Source organism: Pogona vitticeps, chromosome 1 (genome assembly GCF_051106095.1).
Source record: "Pogona vitticeps strain Pit_001003342236 chromosome 1, PviZW2.1, whole genome shotgun sequence".
Classification (NCBI taxonomy): Eukaryota; Metazoa; Chordata; class Lepidosauria; order Squamata; family Agamidae; genus Pogona; species Pogona vitticeps.
The window spans coordinates 201,052,302-201,065,886 of record NC_135783.1 but is presented as its reverse complement, the minus strand read 5'-3'; the positions used below and the strand labels follow the sequence as shown (position 1 = coordinate 201,065,886).

At 41.8% G+C, this 13,585-nt stretch overlaps 1 protein-coding gene across 8 annotated transcripts in view; it reads right to left on the bottom strand.

The window, feature by feature from the left end:
* Positions 1 to 13,585, bottom strand: part of GPR155 (G protein-coupled receptor 155) — a 48,585-nt gene that overhangs the window by 18,832 nt on the left and 16,168 nt on the right. For 6 of the 8 annotated variants that reach the window (XM_020805143.3, XM_020805146.3, XM_020805142.3 and 3 more), the window contains exons 4-11: positions 9,331 to 9,496; positions 8,627 to 8,782; positions 6,161 to 6,244; positions 5,124 to 5,244; positions 4,083 to 4,167; positions 3,904 to 3,991; positions 1,896 to 2,109; positions 1,180 to 1,284 (exon numbers count right to left, since the gene is read on the bottom strand). In XM_020805143.3, coding sequence (XP_020660802.3) covers positions 1,180 to 1,284; positions 1,896 to 2,109; positions 3,904 to 3,991; positions 4,083 to 4,167; positions 5,124 to 5,244; positions 6,161 to 6,244; positions 8,627 to 8,782; positions 9,331 to 9,496 — 1,019 coding nt within the window. The remainder of the gene's footprint in view (positions 1 to 1,179; positions 1,285 to 1,895; positions 2,110 to 3,903; positions 3,992 to 4,082; positions 4,168 to 5,123; positions 5,245 to 6,160; positions 6,245 to 8,626; positions 8,783 to 9,330; positions 9,497 to 13,585) is intronic. The other 2 variants (XM_078394097.1, XM_072980318.2) reach the window with 1 other exon arrangement.

The following is a 13,585-nucleotide window of genomic DNA, read 5'->3' as shown; positions in this document are numbered from 1 at the left end:
TTTTTGGTGAAAAGCACCTTAGCTTTCCCCCTACAAAACAACTTATAAAGAGGGGAGGTGTTACATACAGCACTGATGTTACCTGTCTGTCATGGGTTTGGAGGGAAAGTTCCATCCTATGGGGAGTGGAAGGCGGGACATCAGGAGGAGGGGCTGTACTGTATATATATGTGAAGCCTGTGTGGAGAAGTTAGGAGAAGCTGGAGGAAAAGCTGAGAGAAGAAGCTTGAGTGGGAGTCTGTGTGTCAGACAGGGTACTACTGTGTGTCAGCCAGTACCAACCTGATAGGTTCAGGTGTCTGTATGGTTAGCCAGAACTGATAGGTTCAGGGTCTGTGCTTCAAGTTAAGTGTTCTGTGTGAACCAAACTGTGTGCATGTATGAATGAGACTGAGCCACGTTACTATATCTTATTCACTTGATCCTTTTATTTTTCCCTGTGTGTTATTTAATAAACCTTGTTCGTTTATTTGTTAAAAATCCATCCCTGGTCTGTGTGACTTCTTATAGGGAATGGTTGGTGGCAGCTTAGTGAAACTGTGGCATATCCCAGTAGGTCTGGGGTTGTCACAGATGCCTACACACCTTCTCTCAAAAACCAAGAATAAGCAACAGAAAGAGAGGGGAGACACAACCAAAGCCCCACCCCCTAAGTACTAGAATATGGGGAGATTCCTTCTCCCATTATCACTTGATGCCTTTTCTTCTTTTCTCTGAGTCCAGCAGGCAAGCCAGGCAGACACATGGTCCTCTATTGCCAGTGCCTCGTTCATGGGATTAGTGGGGGATGGGAGCTAACAAGCAAGAATAACAGAAAACTGAAGACTTTTAAAGTAGCACAAGTTTTATAATAAATATGTAAATTGGTAACATTAAAATACTTATCTAGTATTATTTTCAACCTGGCTTAAATGAATGAATTAATGGCTGCAAAAGTGGATTTTTAAAAATAGACTGTTGTCCCTTACTGCATTGAATGTGTTTTGATGGGGTTTTTTTTGGGGGGGTACTGTGTTCATTGAGCCTTCTAGCATTGTATACTCATTGTTACCCGTCTTAAGTATTGTATTTTAATTGTTGCAAGCCGCCTTAGGTCCTTTTTAAGGAAAAAGGTGGATTAAAATTATTTTAAACAAACAAACAAACAAATAAATATACCAGCCTATAGTAGTACATTACCTGTCTCAATAGACAGAGAGCAGTTATCATTGATGCTAGAACTACAGGCTGGCTCTCCTTCAGAACAGCACAAGTCTCCATTTTGTTTTTGGCATGCGCAGTGCTCTATAGAAAAACACAATAAAGCAGTATTATAACCTAGTACTGTATAGAATATTGTGATAAGACGTGGCTCTTTTAAGAGAAAGCAACTGACTGTGGGTGTGCAGTTATACTGTAGTAGATACATTTCTGGCTGGGTTACATCTACGTAGATATTTGTGTACATTTGCCTGAAGAGGCGTATATCTCATACATGTGTGAATTAGGTTGTGCAGATCATTTCATTCCAGCAGATATGTTGACTTGGCTGCCACTAGAAAACTCTTTGTCCAAGAATGCTAGAAGAAGGATTAATAGCTCCCCAAGCAATGTGCTTTAAGGCATTTTAAGACTTCTGTTCAGCCACCACTGCAAGGAGCCCTATCTTTCATCTTCATGCAAGAAGTTCTACTTCATATCGTATGGAAAGGATGAGTAACACAATGCAAGCACACCATGAAGAAAGTTTGGAAGTGTAGCAGCATCCTTGGAGCAAAAAAACCCCAGTGACAAATGACAGCAAAAACAGAATGTCTCTGCCTGGCAAAGGTCTGAATATCACATAGTGTGGACAATGAACAACTGTGTGACACCTTCTCTCCTAAAAACTTATGCAGCCCTTCTGTGTACAGTACCTCTTTCAAAGGAAGTGTCTGCCGGCAAATCAGACATACTGGTCAAAGGTCTACTTCGTCCATTCACTTCCCTGTCTGGCTCCTCAGTTTGACTGTGTTGGAAATGCTGATGCAACACCTCATAGTTGGCCTCCATTCCAGATCTGTTCATACACATGAGTGAAATGCCTGATATCAATATGCTGATGGATACAACAACTGCTGTGGTAATCATCTGCCACAAAGGAAGAAAGGAAGGGGACAAGAGTTATATGTGTCCATTGCCATCTGAAAGTGTGTGTGACTCATCAATCTGAAGAGGACAGTTTAACATTGCTGTATCTCTACAACAGTGAGCAAAATGAATGCTATTTTTGTTTATCCAGTCTTCTATGCTAGATTTCGGAACATGTTCATTATATTTAACTTCAACTTAACTTTTGCAAACTTAATCCTCTGTGCAACACACATATCTCATCCTTTTGATCCTCTACAAGTCACACAAGCATGCTCATGTTATTGTCTATAGCAGTGGTCCCCAACCTTGGGCCTCCAGATGTTCTTGGACTACAACTCCCAGAAGCCTTCAACACCACCTCTGCTGGCCAGGATTTCTGGGAGTTGAAGTCCAAGAACATCTGGAGGCCCAAGGTTGGGGACCACTGGTCTATAGCACCAAAAGGTGACTTACAGGCACAAAATGAGCTACCACTGACCAAACATCACTGTTGGTACTCTCCAATAAAATGTCACACACACTTTAATACATTCAACTTCATAAGCACAAGTGACAAGAAGAACTGTGATACGTATATCTATGTGAATTAACCCCATGACTCCAGCAGATCGTGAAAGTGCTTCCACCACTTCCTCTTTTGGGACAGTTCCACCTTCACATGCCCTTTCTTTCCTGGCTGATCTCCAATGCTTGCAGCATTTAAAAAGCTGAGTTGATCCAGACAGTTAGAAGTATGTCTCACTTCTGTATTATTCATCTGTGGGAACACTTCACCATTCCACATCTTTCACTACTGTAATCCACAGATAAACAAACAGAGTTGCCAGTAGGTGGTGTTTGTTTTTGTTTGCTGTCACTTTCTTCAACTAATCCAAGTGTGTGAATGTACTCTTTTCCACTCCTCTCTCCCTCACATATACTAAATGGGAAGTAGTGGGGGAACTGAATAGCTAATCTGTTACACTTTCACAAGAATAACAGGTTATAGGCGTTGCAGGAGAGGAAAAGTCTGGTAGGAAAGCCACCATAAAACTGAAACCACCCAGATCTTGTACGAACAAGTGAACTGCATTTCCTGCAGTTTCCAGTGTTGTTATCTTTCCTGTGGATTCTTCTTCAGGGCTAAGCATTTCTGTACACCCACCTTCAGATACTGTGCAAAAAGCTGCTTTTTAATCCACACCCTTGAAAGTTAAAATATTGCTTTCACTCTGGAACCCACTGTGACTATTTTGGTTGCATTTTATACTGGCATTTATATTGCTATTTTTATGGCAACATGTCTATGTCTTGTGAATCACACAGTCAAGTTATAATCAATTTACTGTATAAAGGAAATACATACACAAAACCCTGGTGTGTGTTAATGACATATACTGCCACTGAATAATCTGATCAGCTCTATCATGTATTGAAAGACAGATTTACCATGGACAGAATTCTGCTCATGTGCTGCAGCTCACCTTAGAATAAATCAGAGGTGGTAGCTAATGTTAAGCTGACAATTCTCAATTCCAAAGGTAGCTTTATATCCTCACTATTCTTTTCATATCTTCCTTCCCCACCACTTGAATTTTGTTAAATACATGGAAAACCTAGTTCTCATAGTATTCCACAACATTTGGCTGATATGTTTTGGGTAATCATAATGCCCCTTTTTCTTGAAACATGCATTTATTTTTCCCATCTAAGAGTTCATCCAAGAGTATAAGAGAAACAACAGACAGGGTCACAAAAACTGGCCTCTACAAAAGCAATTATCAAAAGATGGGGAAAGAAGAATATCCATACCTGATAATTTCCATAAAAAAAGGCAGAGTCGATATCATCAGTGTGTTTACCAGCTATTAGCAGGATTCCAACGAGAATTGCTGGGATGCTGTAGTACGTAAAAGGCAACACAAATCACAGTATAACTGAGCTTGTCGATTTCTATACTTTTCATTAATAAAGAAGCTCCATAAACTTACCCCCAACCAGCTATAATGATAAATCCAACAGGGATCTTTATGGCTTCTCTTCTTTTCAAAAGCAACAGAGAAAAAGATAAGAGACCTAGTAAAAACAAACAAATTTGATTTCTTTTAAAGGATGTATATTTTTTCAAAAAGAAAAAGGCTTCTTCCTCCCCTTATCTCTGTGCATCACACAAACAATACTGCATAACTAATCTCCTGGTACATTGAGATACACTGTGAGAAACAGGAACCCACTGACTGCATCTAGAGCCTTCTGCCTGTCAAGCCTGTGCTCTGCTCCTGAGCAACGGCCCTCTCTTTACAGCAACAGCACAGACTTTGGAAATCCAGCTGCATGGCACAATCAGGAAATCAAAATTCTTAAGAACATTAGTGATGTACTTTTAAAAAGCTACAAGACAAGAAGATGCTTGTTCAAATCTCTTCTTAAGCTATTTATGGACTAAAATTACTTCAGGCTGCACATTTTCAATGGCAGTGCTGAAAGATCTGAAACTACATGGTTGAGGTAGTGGCAGCACTGATTTTCTCTACTAGGAAGTTGTAATTTTAAGATGGCAATGTGAGTGAAGGTATTTGAATTTCGGATGTGCTAAAAAAATACCAAATATCATTACCAACCTCATTTGTTAAAATAAAGAGTACTGCAGGTTGAGAGCTGGCCTGACAGAAGACTATTTTGGGGGTCTGTATCCCAAGGTATTAATTAAGGAGATGAAGACAAATAAGACTAAGGGTCGCCACCACAATGCATGTGGTTTTGCATTAGAGACGCTAACCTTAATTTTAAAAAACCCACTATAATATGTGTGCAATATAACACTTCTAAATGTTCAAAGCATATGACCAAGCTGTAATACCCACACAGCAATCCTTAAATTGTGTCAGTTCAACCACTCATATTGTGGATGGGTGGGGGTAAAACTGAGGATTAAAAGAGAATGGTTTACCTAATCCCACCAAGTGATTAAAAATTTAAAAATAAAAAATCTTGAATTTGCCTTATAAAAACACACATGTTCTTCTCCTTACCTGTCCACAGAAAAGCGCTATAAAGTGAACTGTACAAGAAGATGAACACAAGAATCTGCACAGAGATACTTCTCTCCTCAATAGTGAAATTCCAGATTATCATTCCAAGGCAGGCTACAAACTAAAAAACAAACAGACAGACAAACAAAAAACACATAAAACACAGCTATTTTTAGCTTAGGGTAGAGCTGCTGTACCACAGAAGAAATGGATTTGAATTTTAAAAGGAGGGCAGTTAACCAACTGATTGAATCCATCTGCATTAATTTCTGCATGAAATTCCAGGGAGCAGGGAAAGCATTTCTTTTTCTTAAGATGATGCAATCCATGTGTCTAAGCATGCCCTCCTTAGGAAAAAGAGAGAGAGAGAGAGAGAGAGAGAGAGAGAGAGAGAGAGAGAGAGAGAGAGAGAGAGAGAGAGACACACACACACACACACACACACACACACAAAAAATCTGATGCTTTTTTAAAAGAATTTCTTTTATAAAACAAACCAAAGGAGCTGCAGTACACCCAACCGGAGCAGCCTTTTAAAATAAACTTTTTAAATGATAGTCTGATGAATTTTAAGACCGAAAAGAGAAAACATGCCACAATCCTTGTTCTCAGGAAGATAAGAACACTGCAAATACAGTGAGTTACAGCCAATGCAGCACTCATATCAAAGGAATGGATGCCACAGCCAGTTTTCTTTACTTCCCACTGCAGATCCAAACCCCAGCATCTTTTCAAACCCCTGGGAGATCCTTTCTGGGGCATGGAGGAAGCTGGACTGGTGGATTCCAGGTGTCCATGAATTCACATTACCTTGGACAAACCTAATGCAATTCTTAATATACTGTATGTCCTTTCAACATGAAAGCAAGGTGGTATGTACAGAATTCCCAAGTCAAATTCACACCAGAGTTTTAGAAGAGTGACTGCCACATGTGTGCTGAGAAAAAAACAAATACTTTGTGATTTCTATTAATTGGAAAACGCTTGCTTCTAAAAGATGAGGGAAATTATATATTTATATTTTACATCATACTGACCTGAGCAATGAGTAAGTTAGTTGTAAGCATGTGAGGAAGCTGCTTGTATTTCTTACTCAAGAAAATAACACCAAGTGACCAAATCTGAAACAGATTGCAGAGTAAGTTAGTAAATTTCCTTTATCCAAAGAATTATAGTTTTAAGCTTCCTTTACATTCAAATTTTCTAGAAGTTTATTGCTGAAAAATGGTCCTCCCTACCTATGTGCCAGCACTGAGCCTTTCAGTAAAAAATTCCAGGTTTTCCCAGAAAATGCAGATGAAACATAGTCTCTATTTGAGTTAGCATTCTGATTTTTAACCAGCTGGCTAATTATCAGTCCCTTTAGAAAGCCTGTCAATTGCCTAACACATTACCACCATCAATTCAGGAAGTTTTCACAAGCATAAAATGATTATAACACAAGGATGCTTCAGTTAATTTGATACAAGATTTTAATTTTAGTTCTAGGGCTCAAATGCCTCATTCCGAGACGTTTGACAGCACTGAAACGACATAGTATACAATATTCAATACATACAGTTTAAATACACACTATGCTATACTACACAAGGCAGGCTGGATAGCTCAGTGAGACAGGTCTCTAGCTGCAGAGCCAGAGACTGGGAGTTCAGTTCCCCACTGTGCATCTTAGAAGAGTCAGCCTGTGTGGACTTGGGCAAGCTGTACAGTCCTAGGGTGGCCCCAAAAAAGGGAATAATCAAAAACCCTTGAAAAGTCATTATAAATCAGAATTGACTTGACAGCACACTATCATCATCATCATCATCAACAACAACAACTACACAACATAATATAAATCAGGCTTTTACAATCTTCTTTTTCTCTGTCTAAACTAGATACTATACAGTATTGGAGTTTGGTGCAATAGCACATCATATAATCAAATATTCTGACCACAGAAATTTGTTTTATGAACAGCAATGGAATAAGGCTCACTCTACTCATGGAACAGTCTATTCTTGGTGAATCCAAGCTTTCATCAATTCAAGGCGAAAGGGGAGTCATTTCATTGCTGCCAGCTTTGCAGTTACATGCTGTCAAGTCACTTCTGATTTACAAACCTAATGAATGATCTCCAAAATGACATTAATAGCCTTGCTCAGAGAGCTGCAAACTCAAGGCCTTCCTTTATTAAGTCACTTTTCCTCATGTTCAGTCTTTCTTTTCCCCTACTGCTGTCAACTTTCCCTAGCACCACTGGCTTTTCTGGTAAGCCTTGCCTTCTCAAGGTATGTCCAAACTCATTTTAGTTTCTAGCATGAAATCCGGCTTCCTTTGGTTTTGAACATGTTTCTCTTTCAGACAATCCATGCATCCAACATATCCTCTAATTTTCAGCCCTCCACTCCCCCACACAGGGTTCCACCATGACCGAAACCTAATGCGATCGCTGTGCACAAGGAGGCAGCAACCCACGCACATGCCCAGCTTAGAGGGAACCTTGCATGAATCCTTAGAGCTCTTCCAACATCACATTTCAAATGAATCTATTTTCCCTGTCCATTCTCTTCACTGCACAGCATTTGCATCTGTGCGTAGTAATCAATATCAAAGAATGGATCATCTTGGCCATGATCTCCAGACCTTACACTTGAGGATCTTTTATAGCTCCTCTAACTGCCTTTCTGAATCATGAATCTATCTTCTGAATTCTTGTCCACAGATTAATGACTGAAGTGAAGTATAAACAACTATTAACAATTTCAATATCTTCACTGCAGGATTAAAGCTATGTACACATATTTATTGTTTAAAACCCACTGATTTCTGATGATTTACATCTTTTTGCCTGCTTCTGACATAAAGGACAATATTGACAGACCAGCAATAAGCAAGATGAGTGTAGTTTTTAGTATGCTTTATCTGTACATGTTGGGAAGAAGCACACAAACAGGGTTCCTCAACGAACATCCACATGTATATTCACTTAAGGAGCTATATATGTATTGTGCATACTTCTTCCATACAAAAGTAGCATCTGCTGACAAACGGAAAATGCCATGATTTCACACAATATAGTGAAGATCTAGACTGGGCCAGTTGCTTATTGCACTGTTCACAAGATTAGACTGCCTGCTGATTGATAAGCACCTTGGACTGCTTGCAAAATACCAGCGGTTTTAAAATTTCAACTAGGGTGATTAGCTGCACTTGTCATCTTCATCAGCTTGTCAGAATTACACATAACATTTTACCTATAAATGTTAAAATATTAAATAACTAAGACAGCTGGTTTCTCTTGTTCTGCTTACCTTGGCAACTAGCTGAAGAACAAATAGTACAACTTTATGAATGCTCACGTAGAACTGGGTCCCAAGGAGATTGTGGGGCTTACTTCCAAAGGGAGTGTGAGATTGTACATATTTATCTCTCAAATGTATTTTGCTTGCACATTTTGTTTTTTGCTAAACACATGCACACAGCAACACATAAGAATGAAGTGCTGGCACACTAATACTCACCAAAGAAACAAGGCTGACGATGCTAATATCAAAGCTAACATTTTGGATAGCGGTTGACAGTTTGTTTCTATCCATAGATGGGATGGTTAATAACCAAGCAGAAACGTACATGATGGGGGCAGAGACAAAAGTGCTGATCACCATGCCAGAGGTTATCTGCAATAAGAAATAAGGATCAGCCAAGATTTTTCCCTTGAAGCTTCTTAAATGACTGCAGTTTCCTCTAACTTAACAAAAAAAAAAAACTAGACAATGAAAAGTCTGAAAGAAGTGTGAAGCAGAAAATAATAATAATGTTTACTCATTATTTTAAAAATAGGTTTAAAATATCTGGGTGACAATCTGACCCAGACTGAAGTACAGTGTAGTCTGACCCAGACTGTACACTGAACTCTATGGTCAACATCCTGTTGGGATTACTGCTCAGAGAATTGAAGTGGCAGAAGTGGCAATTTGGTTGTTTAATCAGCAATTCAACAAATAGTTGTAGCCAGTGTTGCAATTTATATTCCACATATGGTAATCCCAACAAGATACTGGACAGTATGTTTAACTCCATGTTGAACTGTGATCTTTCTCTCTGAAGAACACAAACAGCTAGTAATGCTTGCACATACAAAGAAAAGCTGAATTTTAAAGTGTGGCTCATCTGTACATTTGAATATTAAAATGTGGCCCAACTGAAAAGTGTTTAAGAGACATACAACTTCAACTTCCATGTTAAACTGTGTTGCAAATATAGCCACGCCAGGAGCTGCTGGAAAGACTCCATAGAGAAATGCATAGTTTGATAAGCTGGTGTGGTTGACCAAGCTGTCGCTCTTGTCCAACAACTCCACCATCTCTCTGCATAGAAGTGGCATCAACAGTCTAGAACAAGTAAAAGAGGAAATGCCAGTAACTAAATGGAACATTTTAACAGCTTTTGCTAATCTCATGATAGCAGCATAAGACTTGTTTAAAGACTTTTTGAATAATGAAGCAAGATAATGGGCATACAGTAAAACCACCTTTTATTCACCTATTTTGTCAAGATACCACAGGCATCCAGCACACTCACCCTAAGATCAATGACAGAACATTTTCTGTCAGAAGTGCTAAGAAATTTGTATGAAAATGCCAGTTAAAAGTAATATTTCAAAGTAACTACAAAACTTTGTTCATAACACCCAAAAAAAGTTGTAACTATTTGTTACATTTAAAATGTAACCTACTTAGGCTCTTGTTATTTCCTAAAAGTAATGAATTATTTGCACATGGAATTAAACACATAGGTACTTTAAGGACTACTTTGCTCCCTACATTTGAAAGTAGCTAGTTACAATAAGCTTTGGGGAAAGGCAGTCCTTAAGGTATCTAAATTGTTATGGCCATAAAAGTTAAAATCAAAATGATGAACTGGGTTGGGGATTCAAACTAGCACCACAAAGCGAGCAGAAATCTCTTAGAAGTGTTGAGGTGTATTACTAATAGACCTGGTTTTTTCCTCCAATTGGGGCGAGAGTGGTCTGATGGTGACGGACCTTGTGTCTATCCCCTTGTCATGGTCAGATCACCACCTGATAAAATCTAACCTCACAGTGGCTCTCTCCCCCCGCAGGGAGCAGGGGCCTATTTCCATGGTCCGCCCTCGAAGACTACTGGATCCGATCGGTTTCCAGGAGGCCATGAGAGGGATTACGGTTGACCTGGCTAGCGCTCCTGTTGACGTCCTGGTGGACAGCTGGTCCACCGCTGCCACCCGGGCAGTCGACACGATCGCGCCCAAACGCCCTCTCCGGCGCAGAACTCGTCCGGCGCCCTGGTTCAACCTGGAGCTCCGGGCGATGAAGCGAATCAGGAGAAGGCTAGAGCGTAGATGGAGGAAGAACCCGACGGACAACAACTGGATAGCTGTCAAGGTCGCAACTAACCTTTACCTGAATAAGGTGAAGGCTGCATGTAGATCATTCTTCGCTAACCGGATAAGCGAAGCGTCCAACCAGCAGGCGGAGCTTTTCCGTATAGTGCGCGACCTATCCGGAGTTGGTCCGGGTGATGGGCCTCCCCCTAGTCTTTCTCCGGACCAATTTGCAGCATTTTTAAAATCTAAAGTGGAGGCCATCCGCCGGGAGCTCTCTCCTTTTTTAAATGCAGTGAATCGAGCTGAGATGTCCAGCGCTCCGTCTTGCCCGGTTATTCTCGACTCTTTCCAGCCAGTAACGCCTGATTCTGTGGCCAGGGTGCTTGACCGCTGTCGGGCCACCACCTCCTCCTTGGACCCTTGCCCGGCCTGGCTAATCAAAGCAGCCAGGCCGAAAACAACTGAATGGGCCACAGCAATAATAAATGGGTCTTTCCTTGAGGGCAGATTCCCATCTGCCCTCAAGGAGACACTCATTAGGCCCATACGAAAGAAATCTAGTTTGGCGGCGGACGAAATTGGCAACTACAGGCCCGTCGCCAATATTTCTTTCATGAGCAAAGTGGTGGAGAGGGTGGTGGCAGACCAGCTTCAGGCACTCCTGGATGAAACAGATGCCCTGGATCCATTCCAGTCGGGCTTCAGGCCGCGCCACGGGACAGAGACGGCATTGGTCGCCCTGTATGATGACCTGCTGAGGGAGGCCGACAGGGGCAAAACGTCTCTGTTGGTCCTCCTCGATATTTCGGCGGCCTTTGATACCGTCAACCACGGTATCCTCCTGGGGAGGCTCTCCGAGTTGGGAATCGGTGGCCTGGCGTTAGCCTGGCTCCGTTCCTTCTTGGAGGACCGCCCCCAGAGAGTTCAGCTTGGGGAGAGTGTCTCGGCCCCGTGGAACTCCAACTGTGGGGTTCCACAGGGGTCGATTATCTCCCCAATGCTATTTAACATCTATATGAGGCCGCTAGCGGGGGTCATCAGGGGGTGTGGAGCGCTGTGTCATCAGTATGCTGATGACACCCAGCTCTACATCTCCTTTTTACCAACTGCAGGTGATGCCGTCCTGTCCCTTCAGCGCTGCCTGGGGACTGTACTGGAGTGGATGCAGGAAAATGGCCTGCGGCTGAACCCGGACAAGACGGAAGTCCTGAGGGTGGGCCCCCCCGTGGTTGGTGGCTTGGTTGGCTCTCTCTCGTTTGGGGGGGCCACCCTGGCTCCGGTGAGTGGGGTCCGCAGCTTGGGCATACATTTGGACCCGACGCTCACCATGGAAACACAGGTGGCGGCGGTTGTCCGCTCCGCCTTTTTCCACCTTTGGCGGATTGCCCTGCTGCGGCACTATCTTGACTCGGGGGCGCTCACCACCTTAGTACACGCGCTCGTAATCTCAAGATTAGATCACTGCAACGCGCTCTACGTGGGGCTACCTTTGAGGCTGATATGGAAACTCCAGATGGTGCAGAATGCAGCAGCCAGACTCCTTACCGGAGGGAGAAAATTCCATCACATTTCTCCTATCCTGGCTAGACTGCATTGGCTGCCCATTCGTTTCCGTATTGACTTCAAAGTTTTAATGCTCACTTATAAGGCCCTAAACGGTTTGGGACCTCGATACTTGGCGGAACGCCTTCACCCACCAAGTTCTACCCGGACCACCCGCGCGACCCAGGAGGTGAGGCTGAGGAGCCTGACGCCGAGGGAGGCCCGGAGGGAGAAGACACGAAACCGGGCCTTCTCGGCGGTGGCTCCTCGCCTTTGGAACAATCTCCCTCCTGAGATTCGCGCGGCCCCTACGCTGGGTACATTCAAAACTCAACTAAAAACATGGCTCTATGTCAAGGCCTTCCCTCCTGCCAGCACCTAATCTAACTTAATTTATTTTTCTCTTCTTTATCTATTTATTATTTGCAATTATTTATGATTTTTGTCATTTTCTGTTAATTGATTTTTAATTTATTTTATTATAATTGTATATATGTTCCTGTTAGCCGCTCAGAGTGGTATAGATTTACCAGATGAGCGGGATATAAATCAAATAAATAATAATAATAATAATAATAATAATAATAATAATAGACCCAACCAGGAATATCCCGACTACTATATTTTGAACTAGTTGCATATTTTGAATTAGCCAGTTCTGCAACTTACATTCCACATATTGTAGTCCCAACAAGATACTGGACAATATGTTTAACTTTAACAAATTGCTTTCAAGGGCAGAAGGCATTACAGTAATCTAAGTGGATTTCAGGAGAATGTGGGTGACGGTTGCCATACTATTCTACAAAGCTTGTAGGTGAAGGTTGAAATGCAGTATTCTCCAGATTACTGTTTGGCTCCTCTACAACCCCCACCTCAACTATCACCCCTCTCGTATCAGATGGTAAGCAACAACTTTTCTGTGCTTAAAACACCAGTGCAGGGGTGGGTGAAGTGTAGCCCTCCAAGTACTACTGAACGGCAATTTCTCACTCCTCATTCAGTCATTTTATGCGTACTCTCCACCTTTCTCCTAATTAAGAGATTCAAGGTGACTTAATACTTAAAAATAGTAAAAATACATTACAATATTAAAGAACAATTAAGAAGAAAAAGAGCAATCATTGGCTGTGCTGGCGAGGCTGCTGGTAGTTGCAGTCCAATAACATCCAGGAGCCTGTACTTTGTTGATCCTACATGAATGTCTTAATAAAATGTAAACAGAAACCCATTCTTCATTGCCCTTTGGGTGGAAATAAACTGCATTTGATATTTATCCAAAGGAGAAAATTTTAGAACTGGTTCATACTTTGGACCACATGAGGATCCACTGCCTTCCCCTATGATTCAAACTTCATGTTGAAATACTAGTATGCACACGAGTGCAGGGGGTGCCCCACCTTCCCTAGCCGGTCTGCAGGGTGAAAAAGGTTGGGGACCCCTGGACTGTAGCACACAAAGGACAGGCACCTGGAAGCCACAGCCAGCCTTAACCCAAATAGGTGAAAAACATGCAAAAACAACACACCCCAAATATATTCATTGCTCAGTGTCTGGGTTATTTTCAGAAGCAT